At 40.2% G+C, this 12,397-nt stretch overlaps 1 protein-coding gene and 1 long non-coding RNA gene across 2 annotated transcripts in view; one reads left to right on the top strand and one right to left on the bottom strand.

Moving 5' to 3' along the window:
* The first annotated feature begins 2,295 nt into the window (after positions 1-2,295).
* Positions 2,296-12,397, top strand: part of LOC148185450 (uncharacterized) — a 31,014-nt gene continuing 20,912 nt past the window's right edge. The window contains exon 1 of the long non-coding RNA XR_015775884.1: positions 2,296-2,787. This is a non-coding gene — a long non-coding RNA (uncharacterized LOC148185450). The remainder of the gene's footprint in view (positions 2,788-12,397) is intronic.
* Positions 6,287-9,784, bottom strand: gbx2 (gastrulation brain homeobox 2). Its single transcript, XM_042516621.2, has 2 exons — positions 8,861-9,784; positions 6,287-6,968 (listed from the first exon to the last, which is right to left on the bottom strand). The coding sequence occupies exons 1-2, from the start codon at positions 9,363-9,365 to the stop codon at positions 6,424-6,426; spliced, it is 1,050 nt and encodes a 349-aa protein (XP_042372555.2). The 5' UTR covers positions 9,366-9,784; the 3' UTR covers positions 6,287-6,423.

The raw sequence follows: 12,397 nt of genomic DNA, 5'->3' as shown, positions 1-12,397 counted from the left end.
TTATTTTATTGTATTTAATTTTTTTTCTATTTATTTATTTGCAATATTTGTAAAAACTTCCCGAGCAAACCTTGTGTAATTTTTAGATTTTAGCTAAAATTCTCGTGAACATGATTCAAGAAAGAGTTTCCGTTAGATTTTTGTCGTCATACGTCGATGTCACTGTTGCCTCACATCCGTCTCGTAGTTAAATGTGATATCTCAAGAACACCTTGAGGGGATTTTTTCAAATTTGGCACAAACGTCCACTTGGAGTAAACCAATAAGTGATTCGATTTTGGTGGTCAAAGGTTGCTGTGACCTCATCCGTCTCGTCCTCGTGAACGCGTTATCTCAATTTTCCCAGCTTCGGCTAGAATTTGCTGGTCACGGGTCATTGGCTTTTTTTTTTTTTGCTGAAACTCAAAATTTAGACAAACGTAATCATGTCTAAATTTGGCACGAATGTCAAATAAGGTTAAATGATGAAGTGATGAGATTTTATATCCAACACTGATTTTTATTTTTTCCTCGAAAGTCAACGGTAGAGAAATTTTAGGCCTGATGTACTGAACTGTGCGTTTGCATGTCCAATTTTGTGTTTTGTGTCCCTCAGACAGCAGAGGTAACCACCACAGAAGAAGACAGCATGGCCGTGTCTCCGTCAGGATTAATCAGCGGGACTTCATCTGACGCCCGGGCATGTTGCTGTTAATTTAGGGAGGAGGGGGGCTGCAGCGAGGAGCCGAGGCCGAGGCCGATCCCCCCGGGTCTCATTTATCAGCCGACCGCGACGGCCCGGCTTGATTACAATTTGCAGAAAAATTCATTAGAGTCTCAGAGAGAGACGCCCTCCTGTCTCCGCTCACACTGCAGGTTAACGTCCACATTTCTGTCTCCTCACAGGCTGGATTTACGCTCGCTGAAAATGTCACGTTTACTCTGCTGATTTCTGATTTCAGGCGGGAAAATGTGGCGTGAGCTCGGTGTGAGCACATGTTGAGACGTGATGGCGTTGACACACGTGGTCTTTCATCGGCACATTCGGCCGCGTTACGGCTAAAAGTATGAGGGCCGAATCATAACCACACCGATTCGCCGTTCCTTCAGAATTGGAGGGAATTCTTCTGTGATCGACTTTTGGGCCGACGGGATCCCCCTAAAACACGCATATTAACATGTTTATTAAATAAGCACACGTGTCATTAAACTGTAATAATTATCCATCCGTTCATGGATCTAAACTAAACTCTGTCCACTAAAGGCAGGCCGATGGTCTGTAACATAAGAGCAAACTAAAATGTTGTTCATTTGCTACTTTTCGAGCCACAGTTATGTATTTTATCACGACATGTTCCTGAATGTCGTTTCCTGTCAGGATTTTGTGAATAAATCTTTTAAGAAGTTCCTCTCGTTTTTTGAATTAGCCTATAACGGCTCAGAAAAAGCCACATTTGCCAGATTGGCTCTCAAAATGCTTTTATCAGCCCAAACTTGAGTTATTTTTACGAACCTGTGTTCTGTTTGGTCAAATTATGTAGACTGGTAATTTGTCAGTGTGACTAAAGACTGACATTTTGAAACGTGTGTGTGTGTTTGCCTCAAGAGTCAAAGTGCAGATCATTTGGTAAAAATCTGTAATAATCGTCATGGTTACGTGATGATTCAGTTTATGGCTTTGATCACCAACATTAACGAAGGCACAAAAACATATTTTTTTCCGTTCTTAGAAAATGTATCAAACCATCCTAATTTTTAGTCATAATCAAAACAGCAGGCTGAGATATGTTGATTTTTTTCTTCCCTTGTCTGGATCCTACATTTCCCATAATGCAACTGGATGATGTTACCAAGGTTATTTTCTCTTCCAGGGCCTCAGAATATACTGCAAATTTATTTATTTTTGCTCCTTTAATTTCTTACAAATCTCAAGAAAAACAAGATTTTGTGCTTTTATTTTTATAATTTCCAACATTATCTTAATTCTCCCTTTACTTTTGGATGATACAATGTTGGGGTGATTTTTTTATGACTGAGAGTTATTCCAATTAATAAAATCATTGTTTGGTCCGAAAAAAGTTATGAGAGTTATGAGTCTAATTTCCCAGTAAATATTGGGCTTAAAACTACGTAAAACAGAGCTATTATTGACTATTTTTGCCTTAAATTACCAAAAGATTTTGCTATAAATCAGCTAATCAAATTAACAGCAAAACATATTCTCAGTTTGTCTTTTGAATGATGTTTTTCGGTTAAAAAAAGAGAATTTTTAAATTTTTGTGGTTTCACGGAACTGAACCAGCTGCCATGCGCCTGCGCAGCTTCGTCATCACGCAAATGTGCGTCAACGTATGTTATTCAAAGCCGTTTCCGGCGACGGCACAAACAGACGCCGCGGTGAGCTAGCGTCGCGTTTTTAACGTTTTTCTGACGTTAGTGCGTTAGTGAGCAGACTTTTGACGGTGAAGGCGGGACTTCGGCGTTTGGAAATATGGATCGTTTTTACTGTATGCGCAGTAGAAGTGCGGTGGAGGCTTATTGTGTGCACGTTTTTTAAATTTGCGTGTGAAGTTTTTTTCGACGGACTCTGGACGTGCCCAGGTGTGTGTTTGGGGTTGATTTGTAGTTGTTTGTGACGTTTTTTAACGTGAGTGAGCTCAGAAGATGAAAACGTTTAGTCCGTTTTCTGATGTTAGCTAGCACGTTAGCTCGTGCTCATGCTAACAACAGTCTGTTCAGGGTTTTATTTTGATGGAGCAGCATGTTACCTGTCCACACCTGGATTCTACCACAAGACGGAAAATCAAGGTATTTATCTTCTTTTAATATTTTAAATGTGGAAATACTGTATTTTCATATTTATAAGCACAATTTCCTTTCCTGTGAAGGCTTTTTGGATATAGTCATTATCTGTGCTATATATATATATTTATTATCATTATCATTATTATTATTATTATTATTATTTTTTGGAAAATTTGGAAAAAATATATTTTTTATATTTTGTTTATATTTAATATTTATGTTGTTTCTGTGCCTATGGTCAGATTTAATTCCTATAAAAACTGTATTTTGTTTTTGTTTTGTTTTTAATTTTTTTAATGACTTTTTAAAATATTTTTTAAATTTGTTTAATTTGTTAATTTTAATGAGTTTTTGAAGAGTTATTATTTAAAAATATATATTTTAAAAAGTTTTTTATTCTTTAAATATTTTGTGTTGTTTTGGTGCATATGATCTGATTTAATTCCCATATAAACTTTAATTTATTCATTTTTTAAATGTATTTTTATTTATTTTTTCAAGTTCTTTTTTAAAAAAAAACTTTAAAAAAAAAAAAAAAGTTCAAGAATTCCCTTTTCTTAATTATTTATTTATTTTTGTATTTTGTGTTGTTTCTGTGTGTATGGTCTGATTTAATTCCTATAAAAGCGTTGATCTCTTTTAATTTTTTTAATTTCTTTTTCTGAATTTTTTTTTTGTTTTGTTTTCTGTGTGTATAGTCTGATTTAATTCCTACAAAAACTTTAATTAGTTTAAATAGTTTTACTCTATTAGTATATATAGAGGTGCCTCTTTATTCCCAGTGTTTCTGAATTTATGACGGTTGATCACTTTCTGACAGATTTCTCTAAAATGATGTGAAGTACGCAGTCTTGCTGATATTTGTGTTTTTTCAGATACTCCATGTAAATGTTTCTGTATTTTGGGTGGCATTATCAGGTGATGCGGTCATGTGACCGAGGCCTTGGACCTATTTAAGGTGGCGGCTTTATATTGTTTACATCTAAGAAACGCTGTTAGGTCACTTAGCTCAATGAAAACCTGTTTTTTATCAGCACAAATTCAAATGTCTGACATTGTGCAGCTTCTGCACCGACAACACGGTGTGTGAATGTTTCACAATAAAATGCCTTCTATCAGCAGCTGATTCTGACGCTGTCAGAGGGCTTTTGTTTTGAAAGGGAAGCAGGGAAGTTGGGGTAAAACAATCTTTGTGTTTCCTCTCTGACAGAGAGACTTTAAACTGCTGTAAAAGAGTCAATATAACCATCAAAACACCATTTTCACAGCATTTCTGCTGACAAACGCACGTGTAAAAAAAACCTGTTTCTGATGAAGCCATGTGCGCGCGCATTTTGGCACCAGCCTCGTGCTTTGAGCCTCAGGCTGCAAGAAAAGAAACCCCAAATCTGCTCTGATCCAGCAGATTTCTTATGTTTTATATTTTTAAACGTGTAAAAATGATAATTAGTTTTATTATTTTCAACTTTGATCCTGAAATAGAAGATGTCTGTATATTTAGTTTATTTCCGTTTATTTCTGAAATCATATTTGAAGGCCGTAAAAGCACTGGGCCTTCAAAATAAAATCAAATACATCTGGACTTTTAATCTTTGAAAAGACAAATTTTCATCATTCATATAAATAAAATTGTTGCTGCATTTTATTAAATATAATCTAAACTTAAAAATGAAATATTTTATGATTAAAAAAACAGAACATGAATCACGTTTCATCTTTTAATTCACACTTCTTTTTTTTTTAGCTTCAAGGAATGTTAGTTACTTTTGCACAATTTTATATAAATAAATTAGCAGCGTCATTTAGTCCCAAAAATGAAATAAAATAAAAATGAAATGAAGCAGTTTGATCCAAAGAGAGGGAGACCTTCAGTAGCACACACAAAATGTTTGAAATCAACGACAGTGTTTGGAAATAACGCGACTTTTTGTCCTCAGTTTGGTCCCGCGTGCGTATTTACATGTCGGGGGAGGAGTTGGTCAACCGGAGCAACATGTCAGTTTTCCTCCTCCTCCTCCTCCTCCTCCTCCTCCTCGGCGCGTCTTTACGCAGTTTTTTGGTGTCGCTCCAGAAAGATTTAACACTGCGGCTCCTCCTGCAGAGACAAGTCCAGCTCAACGAGTTACGGAGTCTCGTGTTGACGCTTTAATTTTTTTTTTTTTTTACCTGTGAGGGAGAAAGCGATGACACCACGTGACAAAACACACCTGTTAAATTTCTGTCGGTTTCTTGACCCCAAACGTCACTTTCAGCGATCAGAACCAAACTCCGTCGAGAAGAAGTGAAATTTTATAAACTCGCTGTCACAGTTTTGCCAAAATGACTTTATCAGAGTCAGAAATATATTTAAAATAAATGTTAGTGTCATCTCTCAAAATCGTCTATATTCAACAAGCATTTAGTTATTTTTTGTTTGTAGATTTAGGCGATGTTTCCACTTTCTTTCTCGTGAAAACAAACTTATTTCTTATTTCTGGAAAACCCTTAAATCTGTTGGTACTATAAAGGGGATTCGTCACTGCAGTCAAATGTCATTTTCGGTGATTAAAACCAAACTCCATTTGGAAAAAAAGTAATTTTATAAACTCATTGTCAGTTTTGCCAAAATGACTTAGTCAGTCAAAAATATATTTGAAATATGTGTTAATGTCACCTCTCAAAATCGTCTGTCTTTAACAAAAATATATATTTTAGATTTATGAGATGTTTGCACTTTGTTTCTCATTAAAACGAACTTATTTCTAGTCTGGAAAACCCTTAAATCAGATGGTAATACGAAGTGGATTCGCCGTTTAAATCAAACGTCATTTTCAGGGATTAGAAACTCCGTTTGGGAAAAGTGGAAATTTATAAACTCAGTGCCACAAATCCCTCAAATTTACATGATCAGATTCATAATAGTCATTCAAACATTGCTAATACGACCTTTAAAAAACGTCGATATTCAGAGATTAAATCAAACTCCGTTGGGAAAAGGGGAGCGTTTTTTAGACTCATTGCCACAGTTTTGCCAAAACGAATTTGGTCAAGTCATTAATGTGTTAAAACATCTGTTAATGTGACCTTTAAAAATCGTCTTACTTTAAATAGCAATTCGCTGTTTTTGTTTACAGATTTATTAAATATTTCACATTTCTTTGTCCAAAAAAACCGAGCTTGAATGGTCACTTTCAGCCTCCGGAAACAAACTCCGTTGGGAAAAAGTAGAAATTTTAAAATGAACTGCCACAGTTTCCTTAAATTTGCATGGTGACACTTATTGTTAATAGTGAACCTGAAAAAAGCAGAAACAATTTCTTGGATTATTTTAGCTGCTTTAAACATTTTATCTTTTTTCTTGAACTATTGTTATTATTTCGGTTAGTTTTGAGAGATTTTATTTGGTTAAATTATGTGTTAAAGCTGCTTTTTTAAAGATGCAAAATCAGATTTTTGTGAGAGAAATCTGACAAACTGTAAACCAAACCCGCAGATGTAACGACTTTAAGTGCACCGCAGGAGTGTGTCTGGTTTGTTTCAGCCCAAAGTTTGTGTTTTTAGTCAAAGTATGAAAATAAAAAATGAAAAAAGTAAAAAAAAAAAAAAGCATCAACACGGGCCTCGGTGCCTCGATGAGCGCGCGGCAGGTTTCTTCTTCTTCTACGGCCTGGCCTGCTCCATCTGCTGGTGCTGACTCCTTATTGCGAAGCGGCTCACGTGCACCGGGATGGGAACGACTATTTTGGGGTTCCGGGACGGCTCCCCGGACTTGTTGTTGACGTTTCCGGCCTTGACGCGTTTCCACTTGGCGCGCCGGTTCTGGAACCAGATCTTCACCTGCACCTCGCTCAGCTTGAGCGCGTGCGCGATCTGCGAGCGCTCGGTTAGAGACAGGTACTTCTTGCAGTGGAACTCCTTCTCCAGCTCCAGCAGCTGCTCGCTCGTGAACGCCGTCCGCCGCCGCCGGTTCTTGCCGCCGCCGGAGGAGCCTCCTCCCCCGCCGCCGCCGGGGCCTCCGCCGCCGCCGGAGGAGCCGTGCATGTGCGGGCCGTCCTCCAGCCCGCCGCCGCCCTCCCCGTCCTCCTTGTGGCACATGGAGGTCAGGTTGTCGTCGGAGCTGTAGTCCAAGTCACTGTCCATGGAGAAGCTCTCATCCTTCCGGCCGCACTCGTCCTCCTTGGCGTCTTCTTTACTGTGTCCTCTGACTGCCACGAGGGAAGACAAACAACTTTATTAGCACAAAAATCTAAATACAAGACCACGGCGTCAGAAAATGTGCCAAAAATCCAAACTACAAGATGTTTCTGTACGTTTTTCCCTCAACAACCGTCTCCTTCAAACCTGACTTTTCATCTAATGTGTCAAAAATCCAAACTAGCAGCTGGATTTTTAGTTAGTTTTTCCCGAATGCTTGTTTTCAAAAAAGTAACAGAATCTAATAATTTCTAGCAACAAAATTTACAAACTTTTTCGTCTTAAATATCTCCATCAAATCTGACGTTTACTCTTTAGAAAATGTGCCAAAAATCCAAACTAGAAGTTGTTTTTGTGCGTTTTTCCTGAATGCTTGTTTTTTTTAAGTGTCAAAATCTAATCATTTAAACAAAAATATCAACGTTTGTTGTCTTAAATATCTCCTTAAAATCTGATTTTAAAAATATTTTCCACAAAACATCTAAAAATGAAGTTAATTATGAGAGAAAAAGACGCTTTTAATTGAAATCAAATCTTTTCTTTTGACAGTAAATGTGTGTGAATGGACGTGAGGGGTGGGGGTGTTGGTGGGTGGGTGGGGTTGTTGGGGGTCGTCGTCTTGTCTCGTGTCGATATCCATCATCAGATCAGTGTTTGGATCCGCGCGGAAAGAAGCACGCGCTCTGCAGGGGCATTTTTATTTTTCACGCGCAATTACGCACGGAGCGTCTCCGTGCGGCCCGCCGCTGCGCGCAGCAGGAGCTGAATAACGTCACATTCAATCACAAATAATGTTTTGTCACGTCTGTTTCCCGTCGGGAGTCAATAAAAAGTCACAAAAAATGAAATAAATGTGACAAAGTGTGGTTTGATCTGCGAGGATTTATCGCTCTGCCGGAGCCACAACGATTTTTACTCCACAAATACACAGAATATTAGAGATTAAATTTAGCAGTTTAAAGCATCTGAGGCATGTTCATTAATTTATCCACAATAAAATTAAAATCGAGACAAATAGGCCTTTAAAAGCATGTTTCTGCGTCAGATTTACAGATTTATTTCTGATTATTTTAACGTCTTTTCCAAATAAAATCTTGTAGATTCGGACCTCCAGACAGAGCGAAGAAAAAAAGTTTAAACACGTTTGTTTTTCTGTAGAAGACCAAAGACGCGCGCAGGGAATGTTCAAATTTCTTGTTTTTCTGGACTCAAAATCAAACCGCATATAAAAGTGAAAAAATTAATCACTTTGGATGTTTTAGTGTCACAAAAATATGATGATAAAACTTTATTTTAACGAGAGCTTCGCCTGTTTTCTGCTTTAACCTTTTGAGCAAATTGGGCTGATTTCTTTCAAAAACACGAGGAGATGATAAGCAACAAAAGAAAGAAAAAACGAGCAAGAAATAAGTAAAAAGTAAAAGAAAATTTTAAAAACAGACGGAAAAAATGCCAAAAAAATTACAATACGTTTGTAATAATGACAATTAAATATGTAGTTTTTTCCCTCTAGCTCTTTAAAATACATTTCTAAATGACTGGTGGAATATTTCTTATCAAGATGCATCATTTTCTTTTGAAAGAAATCACACCGGTTTGCTCAGAGACGTTTAAATTCTCGTAAAAGTCGAAAGAGTTAATCGTCTTATTTAAATTTTCTTTTCTCATTATAACGTCGTGCTTATTTCGCCTTTTTAAATAAAAAAAATGTCAAATGTAGAAACTGTTATTTAAAAAGTGATTTCTAAATGATGCATCAGAGGACAAAAGTTGATCATTTAAAAGTTTTTCAGCCCAAAAAGTAGAATTGGTTTCCAGAGAGCTCGAGCTCCGTCTCTACGCGCGGTTTTGGCCCTGAGCTGCGCGCTCTGCTCCGGCCGAAGCCCCTCAGCCCCCCGCCTACCTGTGGATGTCTGCACCGCCGCGTCCGCTTCGTGGAAAGCCTGCAGCGCGGACTCCTTCCCGGGCAGGAAAGCCTTCCCGTCCTCCGCGTCCAGCCGCAGCTCCTGCGCCTTATCGAAGACCGCGTGCAGCGCCTGCGAACCGAACTTCCGCGCGGCCTCCTGGTGCTGCTGAGACGGGGAGAAGCCGCCGGGCAGCGACGCCATGAGCGTGGAGGTGAGCGCCATGCCCTGCGCCAGCCCGGAGCAGAAGCCGCCCTGCAGGCTCGGGATCTGCGGGTGCGGGTGGTGTCCCGCGGGGAGCGCCTGCTGCAGGGCCGGGGGGGGCGGCGGCGGCGGCTGCAGCACCACCGACCGGTAGGGCATGAACATCGGGTAGCCGGTGTAGACGAAGTGTCCCGGGCTGGGCTGCGGGGGCCCCCCGATCAGAGAGTCGATGCTGAAGGCGGTGGTGCTTCCGAGTGGCCGCTGCATCACCATGAAGGACGGACTGAACGCCGCGCTCATAGGACCGACCGCTGCAGCTCGAGGAGGCCGGGAAGGGAGCACTGAGGGCGGCTGCGGTGGGACCGAGGACCCCCGGTGGAGCCGCGGCGGTCACCGGAGGGAACCGGAGTTTACAGCTGCGATAATCCGATTAAAGGGAACCATTCCATCGGTGCGGCGGAGGGAGCAGAGTCACGGAGGAAACGATCACAAAACTTCTTTTTTTTCTTAATTTCCCCCAAAAAACGTCGACGCGTGTCCGCTGAGGCGCAGTTTGGAGAGCGTCCACTCCGCTGCAGCCTGACCGGAGCCCGACACCGCGGCCCGGACACTTCTGCTCCACTCACCCGCTGAGACACAGTGTGTATGTGTGTGTGTGAGTGTGTGTGTGTATGTGTGGGTGTCAGCTGTGAGTGAGTGTGTGTGTGTGTGTTTCCTGCCTCGCGCGCGTCCAGAGATGTTTTGGATTTAAATTGCGCTCCCCTCTGTTTAATTGCGCTGCCTTCCCTGCGCCAGCTCCGCCCCCTGGCCGCGCTCTGGCTCCTGATTGGTCGGCCCGGCTGATGTGACAGCTCGCCTCTGGTCTCCTGGATGAATGCCAATTACACAAATTGGGACCACAGGCCGTTTAAGAAAGTGAAAACACATCATCGTAAATAATAAGCTGCATATATTCAGTAAATAATTGCTTTATGAATCCCCCCTCAGAGAGAGCGTGTGTGTGTGTGTGTGTGTGTGTGTGTGTGTGTGTGTGTGTGTGTGTGTGTGTGTTAATATCCTCCTAGCACAATCAAATACACCTTCAACAACAAAAGACAAACTTCTTGAAATGAGTGATTCTACAAACACGAAATACAGACTTTTACTCTGAAAATCCTCTCTGAAACTAATGAATCAGGTCTTTTAGGTTATGTGACAAAAACAAACAAGATAAATGACTTTTCATCATCATGTGGTTGAGTGAATCCGAGCTCGTTTATCACAGGGGTTTAAAAAAAAGTTGAAAATACCGTCTCCAGGCTCCAGGAAATATGCTGACATGCTGTTAAATAAAACACACACACACACACACACACACACACACACACACGCACTGTGTCTTAACGAATCTTCAGACAATACCTGGTTTTCTTGTCCCAAATTTGCCTGAAAATGCCCAGATGTGGTGTTAAAAATGTGTGGTTTTGTCACTTTAAACACGGTAGACATCTCCCAAAGTGATGTTCTGAAATCCCGGTTATGTTGCCAGAAAGTTGCGTGGAAATGTTCAGGAGTGTTGTTAAAAAAAATGTGTTTTTGTCGCTATCAACACAGCTAGAAATGTCCCTACATGTCGTTAAATAAAATAACTCATTCTGTCACCACAAATTTGCCGGAAAACGCAGAGATGTGTGAAGAAGTTGTGGGATTGTCTCTATCAGTGCAGCCAGAAAAGTTGTTGTTAAAGAACATGCCTGGAAATGTTGTGACGTATCGTTAGAAATACCCGTTTTTGTCACATCAACCGCGGTTAGATGCCCCAAAAGAATCGTTCTAAAACACCCGTATTTGTCGCCACTAATTCGCCTGAAAATGTCCGGATGTGTAGTCGTAAACTTGTGGTTTTGTAGCTATAAACACTGCTAGAAATTTCCGGACGTGTCATCATAAAATACCCGGTTATGTTGCCATAAATTTGTCTCGAAATGTCACCACAGTTTTGCCTGAAAACGCCCAGATGTGTTGTTAAAAATATAGATCTTGTTGCTATCAGTGTGGCGAGAAATGTTCCAAATTGTCGTTAAAGAATAGCCCGTTTTTGTTGCCACAAACGCCTGCTAACATCTTGATGCATCTTTAGAAAATATCCAGATCTCACAAACACGGCTGGAAAAACCGTAAAAATCCGGAGATGTGAGGATAGAAACATGCGGTTTGCTGAACAATTCACTGGGTTTTGTCATAAAAACTCTATAATTTTAATTTAAATTAAAATTTGAAAAGAATACCTTGTTTTGTCGCTACAAACCCAATAAAAATATCTCGATGTGTTGGTAAAAATACCTGTTTTTTGTTTCCACTAACACGCCTGGAAACGTCCTGCTGTTTGTTAAAAATACCCAGTTTTGTTGTAACAAACATGTCCCAAAGATTAGTTAAAAATACCTGGTTTTGTCACCAAAAACACGTCCAGAGAAGTCCAGACATAAAAAGATAGCCAGTTTTCTCATCACAAAGACAGAGCTGTCCCAATATGAGGGTAAAAAATGTTTGTTTTTTTCTATAAAGAGGGCGGGAAATGTCCCAGCCTGCCGTTAAAAAATACCCAGTTTTGTTGCTACTAACCCACCAAAAATGTGCCAGCGTGTCATAAGTAAATGTCCAGTGTTGTTGCAGAATATTCTGCAGAAATGGCCCAACTTTTTGTTAAAAATACCCAGTTTTGGGGCTCCAAACCGGACCTGGAAATGTCTTAATATGTGGTTAGAGAAACTTAATTTTTTTTAATAAACATAACAATAAAATGTGTTAAACTCAAAATCCAAACTGTTTGTAGCTTCAGATTTGTCAGATGTGCAGCTGTGTCTGTCCTGGTTTTGTTGCTATGAACAGAGCAAAAATCATCAGAGGTTTTTAAAAATCTGCTTTTGTTGCCACAAACCTGCAAAATGTTCCAAAAGTGTTGTGAAAAAACACTCGTTTGTGTTGTGAGTTGATGATGATCAGAGATCTGCTGCCTCCTGCTCACATCTAACGTTTATTTAACACTCATGAAACGTTCAAATGACATCGCATCGGTGGTTTTACAGAAACGAGTTTTGTTGTGAAATCATCAACCGTCATTCGTTTCTCCGCCGCTCGTGTTTTCGTGACTCATGATGAGGCGTTTTGCAGATGATCATCCTGCGATTCATCTCCCCCAAAAACTGCAGCGCCGAGCGTTAAATCACAATGTTTGCTCCTGCGCCGGCATCAAGCTCCGTTTTAATGAATCCTGTAATGGCTTCCTCATCAATTAATGCGGCTCGTCGATGCCACCGGCGCTGCTGCCGCCGCCGCCGCATCCGTACACA

This window comes from Plectropomus leopardus, chromosome 24 (genome assembly GCF_026936395.1).
Source record: "Plectropomus leopardus strain MGB_pleo_1.0 chromosome 24, ASM2693639v1, whole genome shotgun sequence".
NCBI lineage: Eukaryota > Metazoa > Chordata > Actinopteri > Perciformes > Serranidae > Plectropomus > Plectropomus leopardus.
The sequence above is the reverse complement of the archived record's forward strand: the minus strand, read 5'-3'. Positions and strand labels throughout refer to the sequence as shown.